The sequence below is a fragment of the Octopus bimaculoides genome, chromosome 25, assembly GCF_046866305.1.
Source record: "Octopus bimaculoides isolate indiv1 chromosome 25, ASM4686630v1, whole genome shotgun sequence".
NCBI lineage: Eukaryota > Metazoa > Mollusca > Cephalopoda > Octopoda > Octopodidae > Octopus > Octopus bimaculoides.
This window is the reverse complement of record NC_142952.1, coordinates 15,509,381-15,525,281: the sequence shown is the minus strand read 5'-3', so window position 1 is coordinate 15,525,281 and position 15,901 is coordinate 15,509,381. Positions and strand designations below refer to the sequence as shown.

Sequence of the window (15,901 nt, the reverse complement as noted above, 5' to 3'; positions counted from 1 at the left end):
CCAAGAATAACTCAACTTAAAAAGTTCTTTAGCATTAGCTTTAAATAGATGATACAATATAAATGAAACATTAACAAGTTTCAAAAGATAATCATCATTCACATTCCATGCTGGCAGGAGTTGGACTCAAGTTTTAATATATAAAATGACTTTTTTTAACGAATATATATAGTTTTGGTGACACATAAAAAGCACCTGTGCCAATGCCATGTAAAGAGCACCCAGTACACTCTGTAAAGTGGTTGGTGTTAGGAAGGGCATCCAGCTGTAGAAACCAAGCCATAACAGATGACTGGAGCCTGGTACAGCCCTCTAGCTTACCAGCTCCAGTCACACCATCTAACCTCTGCCAGCATGGAAAACAGATGTTAAATGATGATGTTGCAGTGAATTTCTATAAATAACATATCAATAGTCTGGGTCTGTTGAATGTCTCATCATTATGCCCCACAACCTGTGGAGTGCTCAGCCACTTGCATGTTAATTTCACAAGCAGGCTGTTCCAATGATTAAATCAACAGGAGTAAATGTTATTGTAACCCGACAAAGAGCCGATTTAATAGTTAAACTAATGCCACAACCTGCAGGTTTAAATTTCCTTTTGCCTGCAGATATTTAATTATCAGCTAACTTAATTACTTTTTCTCTTTTAGTTGTTTTGGTCATTAGACTGCCACCAAGCTGGAGCACCACATTGAAGAATTTTTAGTCGAATGAATCGACCTCTAACCCATTTTTTTAAGCGTACTCATTCTATCAGTCTCTTTGCCAAACTGCTAAGTTACAAGGACATAAACATACCTATACCAGTTGTCAAGTGGTAGTGGGGGACAAACACAGAGACACACGTTGGATTTCTTTTAGTTTCTTATTTTTTTACTGCCCACAAGGGGCTAAACATAGAGGGGACAAACAAGGACAGACAAAGAAATTAAGTCGATTACATCGACCCCAGTGCATAACTGGTATTTAATTTATCAACCCCGAAAGGATGAAAGGCAAAGTCGACCTTGGTGGAATTTGAACTCAGAACGTAACGGCAGACGAAATACCACTAAGCATTTCGCCCGGCGTGCTAACGTTTCTGCCAGCTCGCCACTTTTTTCTTTTAGTTTCTGTATAACAAATCCACTCCAAGGTTTTGATCAGCCTGAGGCTATAATACAAGACACTTGCCCAAGGTATCATGCAATGGGATTGAACCTGGAAGCATGCTTTTTACCACACAGCCACACCTGTGCACATAATGATACAAAATTGATATTTTTCACAAGAAACAATCCAAACTAATTTAGTTTGAGTGCTAAGGCTCTTTGGTTTAGCAAAAGAAAAACAAATGATCATGTTGCTATAGTGGGAATATAACCATTCTATCGTGGCTATATAACTATTCTATTGTAATATAACCATTCTATTCAAACTAATTGAAACATTACCAAAAAGAAAACAAAAACAATCCAGAATGAATAATTTACCTTTAGATCAACATGTTTCGGCATTATTGTAATTTTATTGCCATCAACAGAAATCACTTTTCCTTGCAGATAAATCAATTCTCCTTCACAGACTTCTACCATATCACCAGGAACGAGATTATGTGTCACTTCTGTGAAGCTAGTCCTTTCAGGAATCACTAAAGTCTTAATTAAGGAAGGCTTTTAGAAATGAAAGTATGGCACACTTGTAATAAAGAGGAAGGAAAGTCTAAAAGTAATAACAAACCCACAAAGGAGCTTCAACATGTTCTCTCAACCAGCTGGAAGAAGTAGCCAAATCTCCCTCAATCACATTTCACTGTCTTAAAAGATATACATTGGATAAAAGAAAGCACAAACATCATTCACAAACAAGTAAGACCTGGTAACATGGTAAGCATGTGTTTTTCACTAATTGTTATAGGTTCCTCAACCCTCCTTACCCTCTGACCCAGTGGAACCAGAATGTGAGAACTGAAGAGAGAAGGGGCTGCACTAGCAGTAGGAAGGTACTCATTATTCACCTGAATAGACAGGAGTAATATGAAATAAAGTGTCTCGCTCAAGGATTCAATGCATGCCTGTTCCTAGTGACACATATGAGACCTAATGATAAGGATTTAGTTGGAGTAGACATAATATCAATATTTTTTGGTAAAGGTCATACTTGATTGAATCAACCCAAGTATATTACAGGTACTTAACAACAACAACAACAACAACAAGGATACACTCCATGTCAATTCCTTCCGGTGTATTTTCAAACTTCTCCAATTCAGTCAGTGTCGGTTTGACGCCATCAGCAATCTAAAAGTAAAATGTTACCATTGAATAAACAAAGAGGAAAAGGACAACGGGACTGTACAGGAGTTAACATGTTATAGGGAAACAGTGTGTTGTCTGTCAACTATAAAGTTAACAGACAGCACAATGGACAACATGATTACAAATTGAAACCTTGGCTAAAGGTATTATGCAATAGCAGAAGCACATATACCATAATAAGCACTTAATTATATTATCCGTGCCAGCCTGGCTGACAAGCACAATTCCTGCTACATGTTTTCCATATGAAATATCTGAACAATCAGTTTATCAAAACAATGCTTTCTGCCATTAATAGAGAAACTCAGATACACTTTACAACTGTTGCAAAATACAAATTCATGACTCAACAGTAAGTAATCTGTTTAATGTTGCATCAATTCTCCCTGTTTTAGATAACAAATTTCATGTTACAAAACAATGTGACAACAGAGATATCGAAAATGTTAGAAAAAATAGGATTTTGTGACATTCATCTTTTTCTGAAAGACATTGGTTACGTAAAAAATAGTGAAATAGCTAAGAGGAATAACATTTCTCTAACAATCAGTTACAGCCAACTTAAACATTTCTTTTGATTTGGTATAAAATTAATTATTTGTAGGAGAGCTGTACAGTCAATTTAATTAATTCCAAAATGTTAATGAAATGTATACCAGTAATAATCACAGAAATGAAAACTAAAATGGATCCCGGTTGGAGTTCAATGTAAATGAGTCTTAAATATCAATTCTCGTTACCCTTGAGTACAAGAAGATCCTACTCATTAAGGATTTCTTTCAATTAGGAACTGAGCTGACATTTGTGAAGGAAACATACAGTTGGTAAGAGTTTGTTCAGTATATATTTTAATGACTGACCAGAAATGAAAGGTAGAGCAGCTATGAAGTGTTGCTACTCAGAACAATGCTAAAGTATTTAAGTCTAGTACAGTCTATACTGTCTCAGCTGTATCTGTTGGCTCTCAAAGAAATATCAGATCAACAGACCAACCATATGTGTCCACTTGAAGAGAAAATAAGAAAATTGCCACTTACAATGGCAGACATGACAAAACTTTTGAACAGGAAACCTTTTCTGTTGTAACGGTTGCCTTCAAAGATGAGAAAATCTCCATCTGCAGTGACTTCTCCTCCAATAGCCCTGGAAATATGAGAAATGCAAACCATCAGGAAAGAAGAATTGTTCTATCATAAGACCAATCATAACAACAACATCACCAGGGACCTTGTTTACTGTTTTAGGGGCATGTGTAGTCATAGACACCTTCTTGGCCCTCCCTCCTGTGATCCAGCAGTACAATTACCCTTTAGCTTTTAAGGCAGAGATATGTGGCACATTGTTGTACTTGAGAAGACCTGCCCACCACAAGAGTATCAAGATCTTAAAACCAAGGTGCCACATGATGGTGCCACATAAAAAGCACCCAATACACTCTGAGGAGTGGTTGGTGTTAGGAAGGGCACCCAGCTGTAGAAACCATACCAATAAAACCTTTACATCATATTCATCATCATCGTTTAATGTTTCCTTTCCATGCTGTCATGGGTTGGATGTATTCATCATCATTGTTTAATATCCATCTTCCATGCATGCATTGGTAGGGCAGTTCACAGGAACTGGCCAAGTAGAAAAACTACTCTATGTTACTGTGTCTGTTTTTAGCAGGCTTTTTACAGCTGGATGCCCTTCCTAACACCAACCACTCTGCAGAGTGAACTCAGTGCTTTTTACGTGGCACCAGCACAAGTGAGGTTAGTTTTGGCATGATTTTTACAGCTCGATGCACTTCCAAATGCCAACCACTTTACAGTGTGGACTGGATGCTTTTTACGTGGCACCAGCACTGGCAGGGTCACCAAGTAACTTGCAAGACGGGGAATTATAAGAGGAGTAGGGTCATTTGAGGAGAGGAACTTGTGTCAGAGGATGAAAGGTTAGAGTGTGACAGAGAGACAGAAACAAGTGTCTTGCTATAATGGAGGGGGCATTGGAGGCAGTGATCCAGTATCAGATGATGAAAGGTTAGAGTGTGACAGAGACAAAGGGAGGCAGAAATAGGTGTCTTGCTATAGAGTAGGTACATGGTTTCCCAGTGAGAGAGAGAGAGTAACCAAGAACGAGGGCAGAAATAGGTGCGTTGTTGTAAAGGAAATACATGGCTACCCAGCGAAAGGGAAGACAGAGTACGAAACAGCAAAAGAGTAAGAGAGCAGGAGAGAGGGTTAAATTTAAAAAAAGCTATCATTTTGCAAATACTTCACATGTAGCACAGTACCCGATACTCAGCTGTCATGTTTCAACTAATTCCCATGTTGCACAACACCAGATATTAACCTATCATGTCCCAAATACTTCTCCCTGTGTCATGAACAAAACATTACCTTCAGTAAACTTCTTACTCCACTGATAACTTAGGTTGACACCTCACCACCACAGCAACCAGTGACCATCACTGGTCTAGTAGAAGTGCAAATTGTAGTTATGGTATTTGTGATGTTGCTATCACAACACTAGAACAGTAATTGTCCAGATTATTTAAACTTTTAGCATTCAAACTGACCATATCAGGCCCAAATATTCTAACAGTTTTATGTTTAAACTGTCCAGATATGACCTCTGACACCTATCCTACAATGTCAGTCTAAAAACAAACAATCACATCATTGAAATTTCAGAGCTACAAGATAATACAAGACTAATACATCTGGCAGAATAATCTGAATACTAAAGGGTTAAAAGATCAGAGATAAAAATGATATTTAATAATATTTTGTGTTTCCTGGTGCCACTTAAAAAGCACCCAGTACACTCTGTGGAGTGGTTGGCATTCGGAAGGGCACCCAGCCATAAAAACCAAGCCAAAATAAACTATGGAACCTGGTGTGGCTCCTGGCCTTGCCAGTTCCTGTCAAGCCATCAAACCCATGCCAGCATGGAAAACAGTTAAATGAAGATGATTATGAAGATATATTCTAAACCTTTTGTGAGTATATTTCTAATGATATAAAATGCCTGTGTGTTTCAAATAATTTTGAAAATAATGAAATTTAGAGATTTAGTAAAATACCAAATTTCTTTTATTAAGCTGGTGCTTGGAGCATAAATGGTTCTCATATACAATTATAATGAAAGATTTTTAATTTAGATATGAACAAGAGGTTAGGAGAGGTGTTAGGAATGTGGTATTGGTATGAGAAGGGTTCAGAATAACTTTGCAAAATGAGATGAAAGAAATAACAATCAACCTGATGGCATCAAGATCAAAGAGTTTGGGAGGAGGTTTTCGTTTTCGTTTCTTTTTATCTGCCTCTTGTTGCTGCAAAAGAAAACAGAAATATTCCATTAAAGGATCAATGATGACAGTTTCTACATAATTTAACTAGTCTACTGCAGGCTAAATGTTGGAATATTTTTGTAACTGCTTAGGGGAATTGAAGGATTTCTTTGATATAATAATAACTTACTGGCAGTAACATACTGGTTGCCAAGAAAGGCAAGATGACATAATTTACTTAACCCACTTCAGTCACTTTGTTCAATATATTGGACAATTTTTAAGCATAAATTACAAAAGAAATATAAATTATAATTGAGTCACAGTTACCAATTCATTGGACACCTCTAAAATGCATATATAACCAAGACCACATGATTCTGACTCAGTGTTTGCTGACAAGTCATAGAGGATGGCTGCATCTTCTTGTAAATCTCACAGATGTAAGTAAATTGGTATTATTTTTTTTAACCTAGTGTTAGCAAAATTTTTATTCATCCATGCCAAAAATTAAGTATATTGAATACTGAATTCTTTAAAAATTTACTCAATATGTGTTATTTACCTGTATTTTGGTATAAATAAAAAATTAAAATTTTAAAATAGTTTTACTTTGTTATTCATGACTGAAAGGATCAACTGTGGTATAATTTACATAACGACATAATATTGTAGAAGGAGAAATAGAAATATTTTTTTAAGATATTGAAAAGACAGCAAAGAATCAAAGAATGGCTTACTGGAGGATTTGAACTCTTCATTAGACCACGGTAGCGTGTATAATCAATACGCGGTATGAGTTTCAAATGTACAATGTTTTGAGAAGGTTCCACGTAATCTACCTACAATAGAAATAATAATTTTGTTAGTAAAGAATAAATTCAAACAATAGACATAAACAACACAATTTCAATTTCATTATTTAATTTACTTTTCCTGTTTTAGAAATTAACACAATATTGGAATGATATTGATATATTGTAACAATATCGAAATAATATTATAACAATATTGACATAATACTGTATGAATATTGATACAATATTGTAATGATACTGATACAATATTGTAACGATACTGATACAATATTGTAACAATACTGATACAATATTGTAACAATATTCATACAATATTGTAACAGTAGTTTTATAATATTGTAACAAAACAAAAATCTATTCAGCTACAGTTTAATACATTTAGATTCTCCTTAATACGATGGTGACTTAATTAAATTAGGCTTCAAGAAAGTTGATTAAGAGATTGAATTAGATTTTAACAAAATAAGTTTCAAAGATACCAAGAACAAGAAGGATGGATAATATTCATAGTGAGAGGAGGCAATGTCTATCCCCACTTAAACGTGGATGTTCTGTTAGAACAAACTATACTGCAGTAGATACCATGAGAGAAATTCTCATATGGGCTTTTGATGTAAAATGCACTTTTGCTTATATTGCCACCACCAGCAACAAGACCACCAGACTGTGTGATATTGACCTTCATTGGTCTTGGTAATGATGGACGCTTGACTGCAAGATTCAGTCGGTGACGCTTGGGAATCCAGCCAGAAAGTGCAATGAAGGCCACTTCTGAAGTGATACTATGGAGGAGTTGCCTTAGGACTCTACCCACTCAACCCTCCCAAGAATAATGAGCAGAGAAGATGGATGGATGGAATTTTCACACATTGAATATATTTACAAATACAGAATAGATTTCAAAGATATATTGAGTGATGTGACGTGTAATTAATATTCAAAATCATCATCATCATCATGTAATGTCCACTTCCCATGCTGGCATGGGTTGGACGGTTTGACAGGAGCTGGCCAGACAGAAGACTGCACCGAACTTCTGTGTCTGTTTTGGCCTGGTTTTTATGGCTGGATGCGCTTCTTAACATCAACCACCTCGCAGAGTGGACTGAGTACTTGTTACGTGGCACGAGCTCAGTGAGATCAGTTTTAGCATGGTTTTCACAGCTGGGTGCCCTTCCACTTTAAAGTGTGGACTAGATGGTTTTTTTTTATGTGACACCAGCACTGGCAGGGGTCACCAAGTAGGGGGCATTGGAGGAGGTGATTTTGTGTCAGAGGATGAAAGGTTAGAATATGACAGAGAGACAGAAACAGGTGTCTTATTGTAGAGGAGGTACATGGTTACCTGGAGGGGAGAGAAAGAGATAGAGAGAGAGATATCAAGAATGAGGATAGAAACAGGTGTACTGCTGTTGAGGAGAAACATGGTTACGCAGCCAGAGGGAGCCATGAGTGCAAGAGGGAGCTGGAGAGAGATGGTGGCAAAGTACCAGAGCATACACACAAGGGTCAGGGATCAGAATATATATGAGATGATAGAGTAAAGGAAGAGAGAGATAGATAGCGGCAAAATATCTAAGGTATAATAAACTCTTTTGTGATGATACTGCTAATTAATTAATCTGCCTGTGTACTTGAATTATTTTGAAATTAACTATTTGGAAAGATTTAGTCAAATAATAACCTTGTGTAAATGAGTCTTTGTAATATAAAGGAGCACTCCGCCGGTTACGACGGCGAGGGTCCCAGCTGATACGATCAATGGAACAGCTTGCTCATGAAATTAACATGCATGTGACTGAGCAATCCACAGACACGTGTACCCTTAACGTAGTTCTCAGGGAGATTCAGCGTGACAAGGCCGGCCTTTTGAAATACAGGTACTACTCATTTTTGGCAGCTGAGTGGACTGGAGCAACGTGAAATAAAGTGTCTTGCTCAAGGACACAACGCGTCGCCGGGAATTGAACTCACGACCTTACAATCGCGAGCCGAATGCCCTAACCACTAAGCCACGCGCCTTCACCTTTGTAATATAACAAAAGAAAAAGCTTTCTTAGCATAAAATTATAATGAAAAGTTGAATTTAACCCTTCGTTAGTCACATGGGATGTGTTGTCACCCCAAATTTTTTTATGTTTGTAATTTCTAGTTGGCAACTTCTTTTTTTTGCTCCCTTCCTCTACTCTTCTGACTCTGTGAGGGTGTGATGCAGGCGGTGTGGCACAGTCATGATTCAGTTGGTGTGAGAGGTAGACGTCGTGTTTGTCTAGTTACCCCGAGTGACTAACGCAGTTCAAGTTTTAATGCATATTTAATGGAGATTGCCTGTTATATTATTTTTTAAATGTTAATATTCATCACAGCTGTAAAAAATTCCACAAAATGGTATATTCTGTGGGTATTTTCAAAATAAATGTGATAAAATCTTTTAGTTTTTCCTTAATTTTATAATTTATTTTATTGTATTGTTTTATATGAATATCAATCAGCTACAAGAGTTTCAAACTTTTCAGCAGTGATTGCGGGTATATTCTGAACCAACAGAATGAGTATATTTTACATAATACTAAAACTATAAGTATTTTTGTATTGGGGTGTGTAAACACCCCATGGACTAACCATGTATGGAAAGGTCAGGTGACTAACGAAGGGTTAAACCAGCTGTATCTGGCCAAAGCAGGCCTCCTGTCTTATGTTCAAACTAACGTCTCACACCAACCCTGTAATGCCATTCTAAAAGTAGACAATAACATCATTAAAATCTCAAAGCTATGAGGCAATATATGATTAATTCAAAACATTATGAATAAATAAGCTTTACATTTAGCAGAATAATTTGTTGAAGGGTTCAATACAAGTGATTAATAAAACAAACAGTTTTGTGTTACAGAAATTAAAGTGGTCTCAGGAAGGAAATATATCTGATGTGTGTTTAGTATATTTTATATGGCTTATGATAGAAGTTATGTATGACATGTGTGCAACATACACCAAATCTTCTATCATTTACTTGTTTCAGTTATTAGACTGTGGCCATGCTACAGCACAGCCTTGAAGAATTTCTACTCAACTGAATCGACCACAGTACTTAATTTTTTTTAAAGCCTGGTACTTATTCTTTTGATCTCTTTTGCCGGGCCGCTAAGTTACGGGGACGTAAACACACTGACACTAGTTGTCAAGCAGTGGGGATAGGGTAGGGACAAACACAGATACAAACATACACACACGTAAAATGGGCTTCTTACAGCTTCCATCTACCAAATCCACTCACAAGGCTTTGGTCAGCCTTAAGCTATAGTAGAAGGCATTGATCATGGTGCCATGCAGTAGGACTGTACCCAAAACCATGTGGCTGGGAAGCAAGCTTCTTACCACACAGTCACGCCTATATCAGATAAGAGTTACACATATAATAGTGTATCATATATTATATGACCAAAGCATATGCGAGTACAGCTGATATTAATGAGAAAAACATGGAATTAGATAGAGCAGAATATACCTAAAATAAATGCCCAAGAGAAAGTTACATTGAATTACAGTGTCTGGTTTAGTTATTTTGTAACTATCATAAGTGACCACAAATGCCGAAGATACTTACCTGAGCCAAATCATCTTGATAAATGCCTCTTTTAAGACGAACCCATGATTTAGGCTTCAAATTTGTCGTTTCTTTGACAACCTTTAATACATCTGTCATTTCTTTGATGGGCACCATCTACACAGCGAAAGCAATATATATATATATATATAAAATACACATATATAATATATATATACATGTTACATACACAGTTACATAATTTCAACCTATATACACCAATATTATATTATTGTATACTGTTTAAATATATACATCAGTGGTATATGATTTCCCTCTACTCCATCTAAATATACAGAATATTGTAGATAGTATTTCTACACCGTCTATCTTTATATATATATATTTATTAATATTTAGCAGAAGTGACTCAATGGCTCAAGATCCGAGAGTTTCATGTATGTGTATATAAATATACACATACATAATTCCACTCTACACCATATATATATATATAATATTATGTAGGTAGGTAGGATGAATCCCAGCTGTTTCCTATGTGTGTATAACTCTCTCCTCCTTTTTCTTTTACTTTTGCATTTGCTCTCTCTTCTTTTCTCCAGCTATCTATGCAACTCCTGAATATTGGCTATATATAAACGCTTCAGCCAAACATAAACTTTGCATTATTTAATTGTGTCTGAAGAATTTCTGATAGGAAATCTCTCACATGCTTATCTAACACGTATATCTTTGTAATTCCTCTTAGCAAATGAAACATATGCAAGGGTGAAGAAATAATACCAAAAAATTTTCCAAATTTCCTGTGATTTTTTGTTGTTGGCACTCCGGCGCTTACGACATCAAGGGTTCCAGTTGATCCGATTAACGGAATAGCCTGCTCGTGAAATTAATATGCAAGTGGCTGAGAACTCCACAGACACATGTACCCTTAACGTAGTTCTCGGGGATATTCAGCGTGACACAGTGTGACAAGGCTGACCCTTTGAATTACAGGCACAACAGGAAGTAAGAGTGAGAGAAAGTTGTGGTGGAAGAGTACAGCAAGGTTCGCCACCATCCCCTGCCGGAGCCTTGTGGAGCTTTAGGTGTTTTTGCTCAATAAACACTCACAATGCCCGGTCTGGGAATCGAAATTGTGATCCTATGACCGCAAGTCCACTGCCCTAACCACTGGGCCACTTCATTGATTTTACATATATATATATATATATGTATATATATATATATATATATATATATATATATATATATATATATACACACACACATATACAGATACACACCAATGCTATATATATTTCACTCTATATCACTACAAAAATAGCATATACCAATATAACCCCCATACCACCCACCTAACATCTCATGCCATTAATTCAACATAATGTATTATCAGATCCAAACTCAGCCTCTTCTGTACACTGCAGTATATAACCCTCCCATTCAGTCTGTCTCTTCCATTCAGCTAACCCTTAAACTCACTCACTGCACCAGTTACAATTAAACTTTACTAACCTGTTGTTTGTATCTTCCCATCCTCAGGTTGCCAACTCCTTCAATTGCTTGTTTAACGTGGGTCTGTTTAAATGCTTCAACATAAATGTAACCCTTCAAACCTTCTTTGGCAATTACTGACTTTATTTGTAAAGGCTGAAACACAAATACATGGCAGGACATCTCAAAACAGGATTATTATTATTATCATTATTATTATTATTATTATTATAAAGGTGGCGGGCTGGTAAAATCGTTAGCATGCTAGGCAAAATGTTTAGCAGCATTTCATCCATCTTTACATTCTGAGCTCAAATTCCGCCAAGGTAGACTCTGCCTTTCCTCTTTTAGGAGTCAATAAAGTACCAGTTGAACACTGGGGTCAATGTAACTGACTTGACCCTTCCCCCAAAACTGCTGGCCTTGTGCCAAAATTTGAAACCATTATTATTCAGTAGTCTTATTTTATCATGTGCTTTCACTGCACTACCGAGCACAGCTCTGTGTACCTTGGGTATGTGCTGTGGTTTGCTGTGATGCTCTTATTGTTACTGTATTGAAAGTGTTTTGCATAGGATGTATGCAGTGCCTAGTAGTGCTATTTTCTGTATGTTATATATACGTGTTAGTCCTGGTGTTTTTGTTATGTATTTGTCTGAATATTTTTTTTATCATACCTAATGCGCCTACTATGATAGGAATTGTTTCTGTTTTTAGACTCCACATTTGAGTTACCTCTATTTCTAGATATTTATATTTTGAAAGTTTCTTCGTTTCTCTTAGTGAAACATTGTCATCTGTTGGTATTGATACATCGATGAGAAAGCATTTTTTTTCTTGGTGATCTCTGACAACTATATCCAGCCTATTGGCCTTAACTCCTCTATCTGTGTGTATTGGCATATCCCAGAGTATGGTTGCTTTCTCATTTTCTGTGACCTTTTCTGGCGTGTGGCTATACTATCTCTTTTCTGTTGTTATTCCATAGCATTGGCATCGCTTGCAGTGTATATAGGTCCAAGCTCTGTCGTGTCTGTGAATATATTCCTTCTTAGCCAGGACTGGGCAGCCAGAGACAATATGATTTATTGTTTCTTCTCCATCTCTACATATTCTGCAGTTACTTGTATTTCTTTTCATTACATGTTTTTGGTAATTATTACAATTATTATCATTATGAGGGCACATAGCCTAATAGTTAGGGTGTTGTACTCATGACCATAAGATCGTGGTTTCAATTCCTAGACCAGGTGGTGTGTTGTGTTCCTGAGCAAAACACTTCATCTCATGTTGTTATGCGATCACTTTGACACCTGATATGTGGTACCCTTGTGCACCAGTTCAGACAACGTTGATGTGATGGAGAGAGTGAGCTAATGTGCAGCACGAACATTTGGTCACTATAAACAAATCATTTGTGCAGGTCATTCAGGCAAAGGCTGAACGCTCATGCGTCATCTTTGACAGGAGAATCCGTCATTATTAGTAGGGTATAAAAGCATGTTGATTAGTGATTAGAGTGTTGCACTAATGATTGCAGAATTATGGTTTCTGTTCGTGAACTGAGCAATGCATTGAGTTCTTGAGCAAACACTTCATTTCACATTGCTCTAGTCCACTCAGCTAGCAAAAGAGAGTAATCCAGCAACAGACTGGCATCCCCTCCAGTAGGGAATACACACACCACAGCATCCAGGAAACCAGCATTATGAGCCAATGCCTTGGGAAGGACCTTTGATCCTTTTCTTTTTGATTATTAGGGCAGTGGATTGGCAATTATTATTATTATTGTTTTTCTTTACTATGAAACACAAGGCTAATATTTGCAGGGGAAGGATGTGTAATTAATGGTAAAGTAAAAATAATTGTGTATTTGTTATAACTGATGACTCTGCCTCAATATATAACTGGTACTTATGTTATTGGCTCCAAAAGAGCTAACGCAAGTCAACTTCAACAGAAATTAAATTCCAAACAAAATCAAATGAAGCTAAACACTGTAAGTCATTTAATCCAAAACTGTAAATCTAAATCAGTTAATCCAATACCTGTAGATGCAGGTGTGGCTGTGTGGTTATGAAGCAGGCTTTGCAACCTCAAGGTTTTCGGTTCAGTTTCACAGAATGGCAGCTTGAGCCAATGTCTTTTACCATAGTCCTGGATTGACCAAAGCCTTGAGTGAATTTGGAATGCGGAAACTATAAAGAAATTAGCTGTTTACATATGCATTATTTGTAAACAAACACTGCCACCATACAAACGTTGTTTGTTTACAATCTTGTTTATCAAAACAATGCTTTCTGCCATAAGTATGGAACCTCAGATACATTTTACACCTGTCATAGAATACAATCCATGACTGAACAGCAGGTAATGTGTCCAGTTTTGCACTGCTTCTCTCTGTTTTAACCCTCTAGCAACACCTGGGCCGAGTGATACAAGTTGAAAAGACTTTGAGGTCAATCCATCGGCTTGATGAAACAAGCCTATCAGAGATCATTTTTCAGTAGATATAATATAAAACTATATAATATATATATAATTTTACATATCCTTTGTTTTCTACATGCACCCATCAATTTTGGTCTCAACAGAAAAAGAAACTTTAGTCTTTTTTGTTACATGTATGAAAACACCAGGAATCTCAGAGGGTTAAATAACTTTTATGCTACAAAGCAATGTAGGAATAGAAATAATAAAAATTTTGTGACATTCATCCTTATTCTTAAAGGCATTGGATTTTGTAAAAGTAGTGAAATAGTGCAGAGGAATAATGTCATCTCTCTACCAGTCAGTAACAATCAATTTAAACATCTGACTTGTCTGGTCTTGGGGGGAAACATTAATTTTTTAAGAAACATTTGAGTAATGGTAACAAAAAGAGTATGTGGCCATACAAGATGTGCTTCAATAAATTTTGCCTGACCTGTGCAAGCATGAATAAGTGAATGTTAAAACAATGGTAATGATTAAGATAGGTGTGGCTGTGTGGCGAGAAGTTTGCTTCCCAGTCACATGGTTCCAGGTTCAGTCCCACTGCATGGCGCTTTGGGTAAGTGTCTTACTATAGCCTTAGGCCAACCAAAGCCTGGTGAGTGGACTTGATAGACTGAAAGAAGCCCGTTGTGTGTCTTTGATAACTGGTGTTGGTGTGTTTACATCCCTGTAACTTAACAGTTTGGCAAAAGAGACCAACAGAATAAGTACCAGGCTTAAAACATAATTACTGAGGTCGATTCATTTGACTAAAAATTCTTCAAGGTGGCGCTCCAGCATGGCTTCAGTCTAATGATTGAAACAAGTAAAAGATGAAAGATACACACACACACAACTGACAGCTTTGTCTCCTTAATTTCACTGACATTTCAGCCAACCTGAGCCGAAAGTGAAATATAATGAAATGAAACCTGGTGTTGGCAAAGTGAACTGCTTACTCATAAACACATAAGCTGTTCTCATAGGATTACATGGAAACAAATGTTTACTGTAAAGGAGGTACATGGTTACCAGGCAAGAGACAGAGACATCAAGAATAAGGACAGAAACAAGTGTACTGCTGTAGAAGAGATACATGGTTACGCAGCCAAAGGGAAGAGCAAGAGAAGAAGAGAGGGAGAATGGAAGATAACAAGAGTGCAAACAGGTTCTTACTTCGTCTGTGAACTGATAAGTGATGAATTTTCTCATCAGCAACACAACTGTGGCTTTTTCCTCTCCCATTCGACATTTCACCACCCACATGTTAGGGTCTCTAAAAGAGGAAAAAGAAGGAAGAGTTCAAATACTCGTAACTGCAGGGAAACATTTTTAATCACAGACAGATACACAAACACTATAAAGCTCATTTAACCCATTACCTACCAGTGATCTCATATGAGATCACTTAAAAATTACAAATTTCGTAAATCATCTGTCAATATTTACACATATCTAACCTTTTTGCTATATCTACTAGGTATATTTCTTTGATATTCAAATGAGGTTTGCTAATTTTTCACCCAATATCTCGCTTATTTCTATTTAAAATGTTATTTTGATCATTCCAGCGTGTTTCTAAGGCTGTTTTATGCTAGAAATCAAAGTTTCATGAAAAAATTCCAGTTAATAGAATTATGGGAGGTAATGGGTTAACACACACATGCATAACACCTATTTAAAACATGAAAGCTATTTACACATTTAAAAATCTCTCATTTCAATCCTTGACTACAGAACAAGCAAATCTATGCAGAATCCGCAATTAAGGTTAATTTTACCTTTTAAAATGTATTTACTATGGTCACATATCATGGTGACCCTTTCATGTGATTAACTTGAAAAATTAAGATATCAAAATATTTTTCTTAACATGAAACCAATGGTAGCCTTAATTCATAAATAATTGTATCCACCAACGTAGTGTTAAGCACTCATTCTCATTGTTCGACAGTTATATACATGT

General features: G+C 36.5%; 1 protein-coding gene across 4 annotated transcripts in view; it reads right to left on the bottom strand.

Annotated features, from left to right (window-relative positions):
* LOC106881540 (transcription elongation factor SPT5) overlaps positions 1-15,901 on the bottom strand; it is a 47,080-nt gene that overhangs the window by 15,808 nt on the left and 15,371 nt on the right. For all 4 annotated transcript variants that reach the window (XM_014931964.2, XM_014931966.3, XM_014931965.3 and 1 more), the window contains exons 7-14: positions 15,112-15,211; positions 11,482-11,616; positions 10,003-10,119; positions 6,318-6,419; positions 5,549-5,619; positions 3,338-3,443; positions 2,207-2,282; positions 1,476-1,633 (exon numbers count right to left, since the gene is read on the bottom strand). In XM_014931964.2, coding sequence (XP_014787450.1) covers positions 1,476-1,633; positions 2,207-2,282; positions 3,338-3,443; positions 5,549-5,619; positions 6,318-6,419; positions 10,003-10,119; positions 11,482-11,616; positions 15,112-15,211 — 865 coding nt within the window. The remainder of the gene's footprint in view (positions 1-1,475; positions 1,634-2,206; positions 2,283-3,337; positions 3,444-5,548; positions 5,620-6,317; positions 6,420-10,002; positions 10,120-11,481; positions 11,617-15,111; positions 15,212-15,901) is intronic.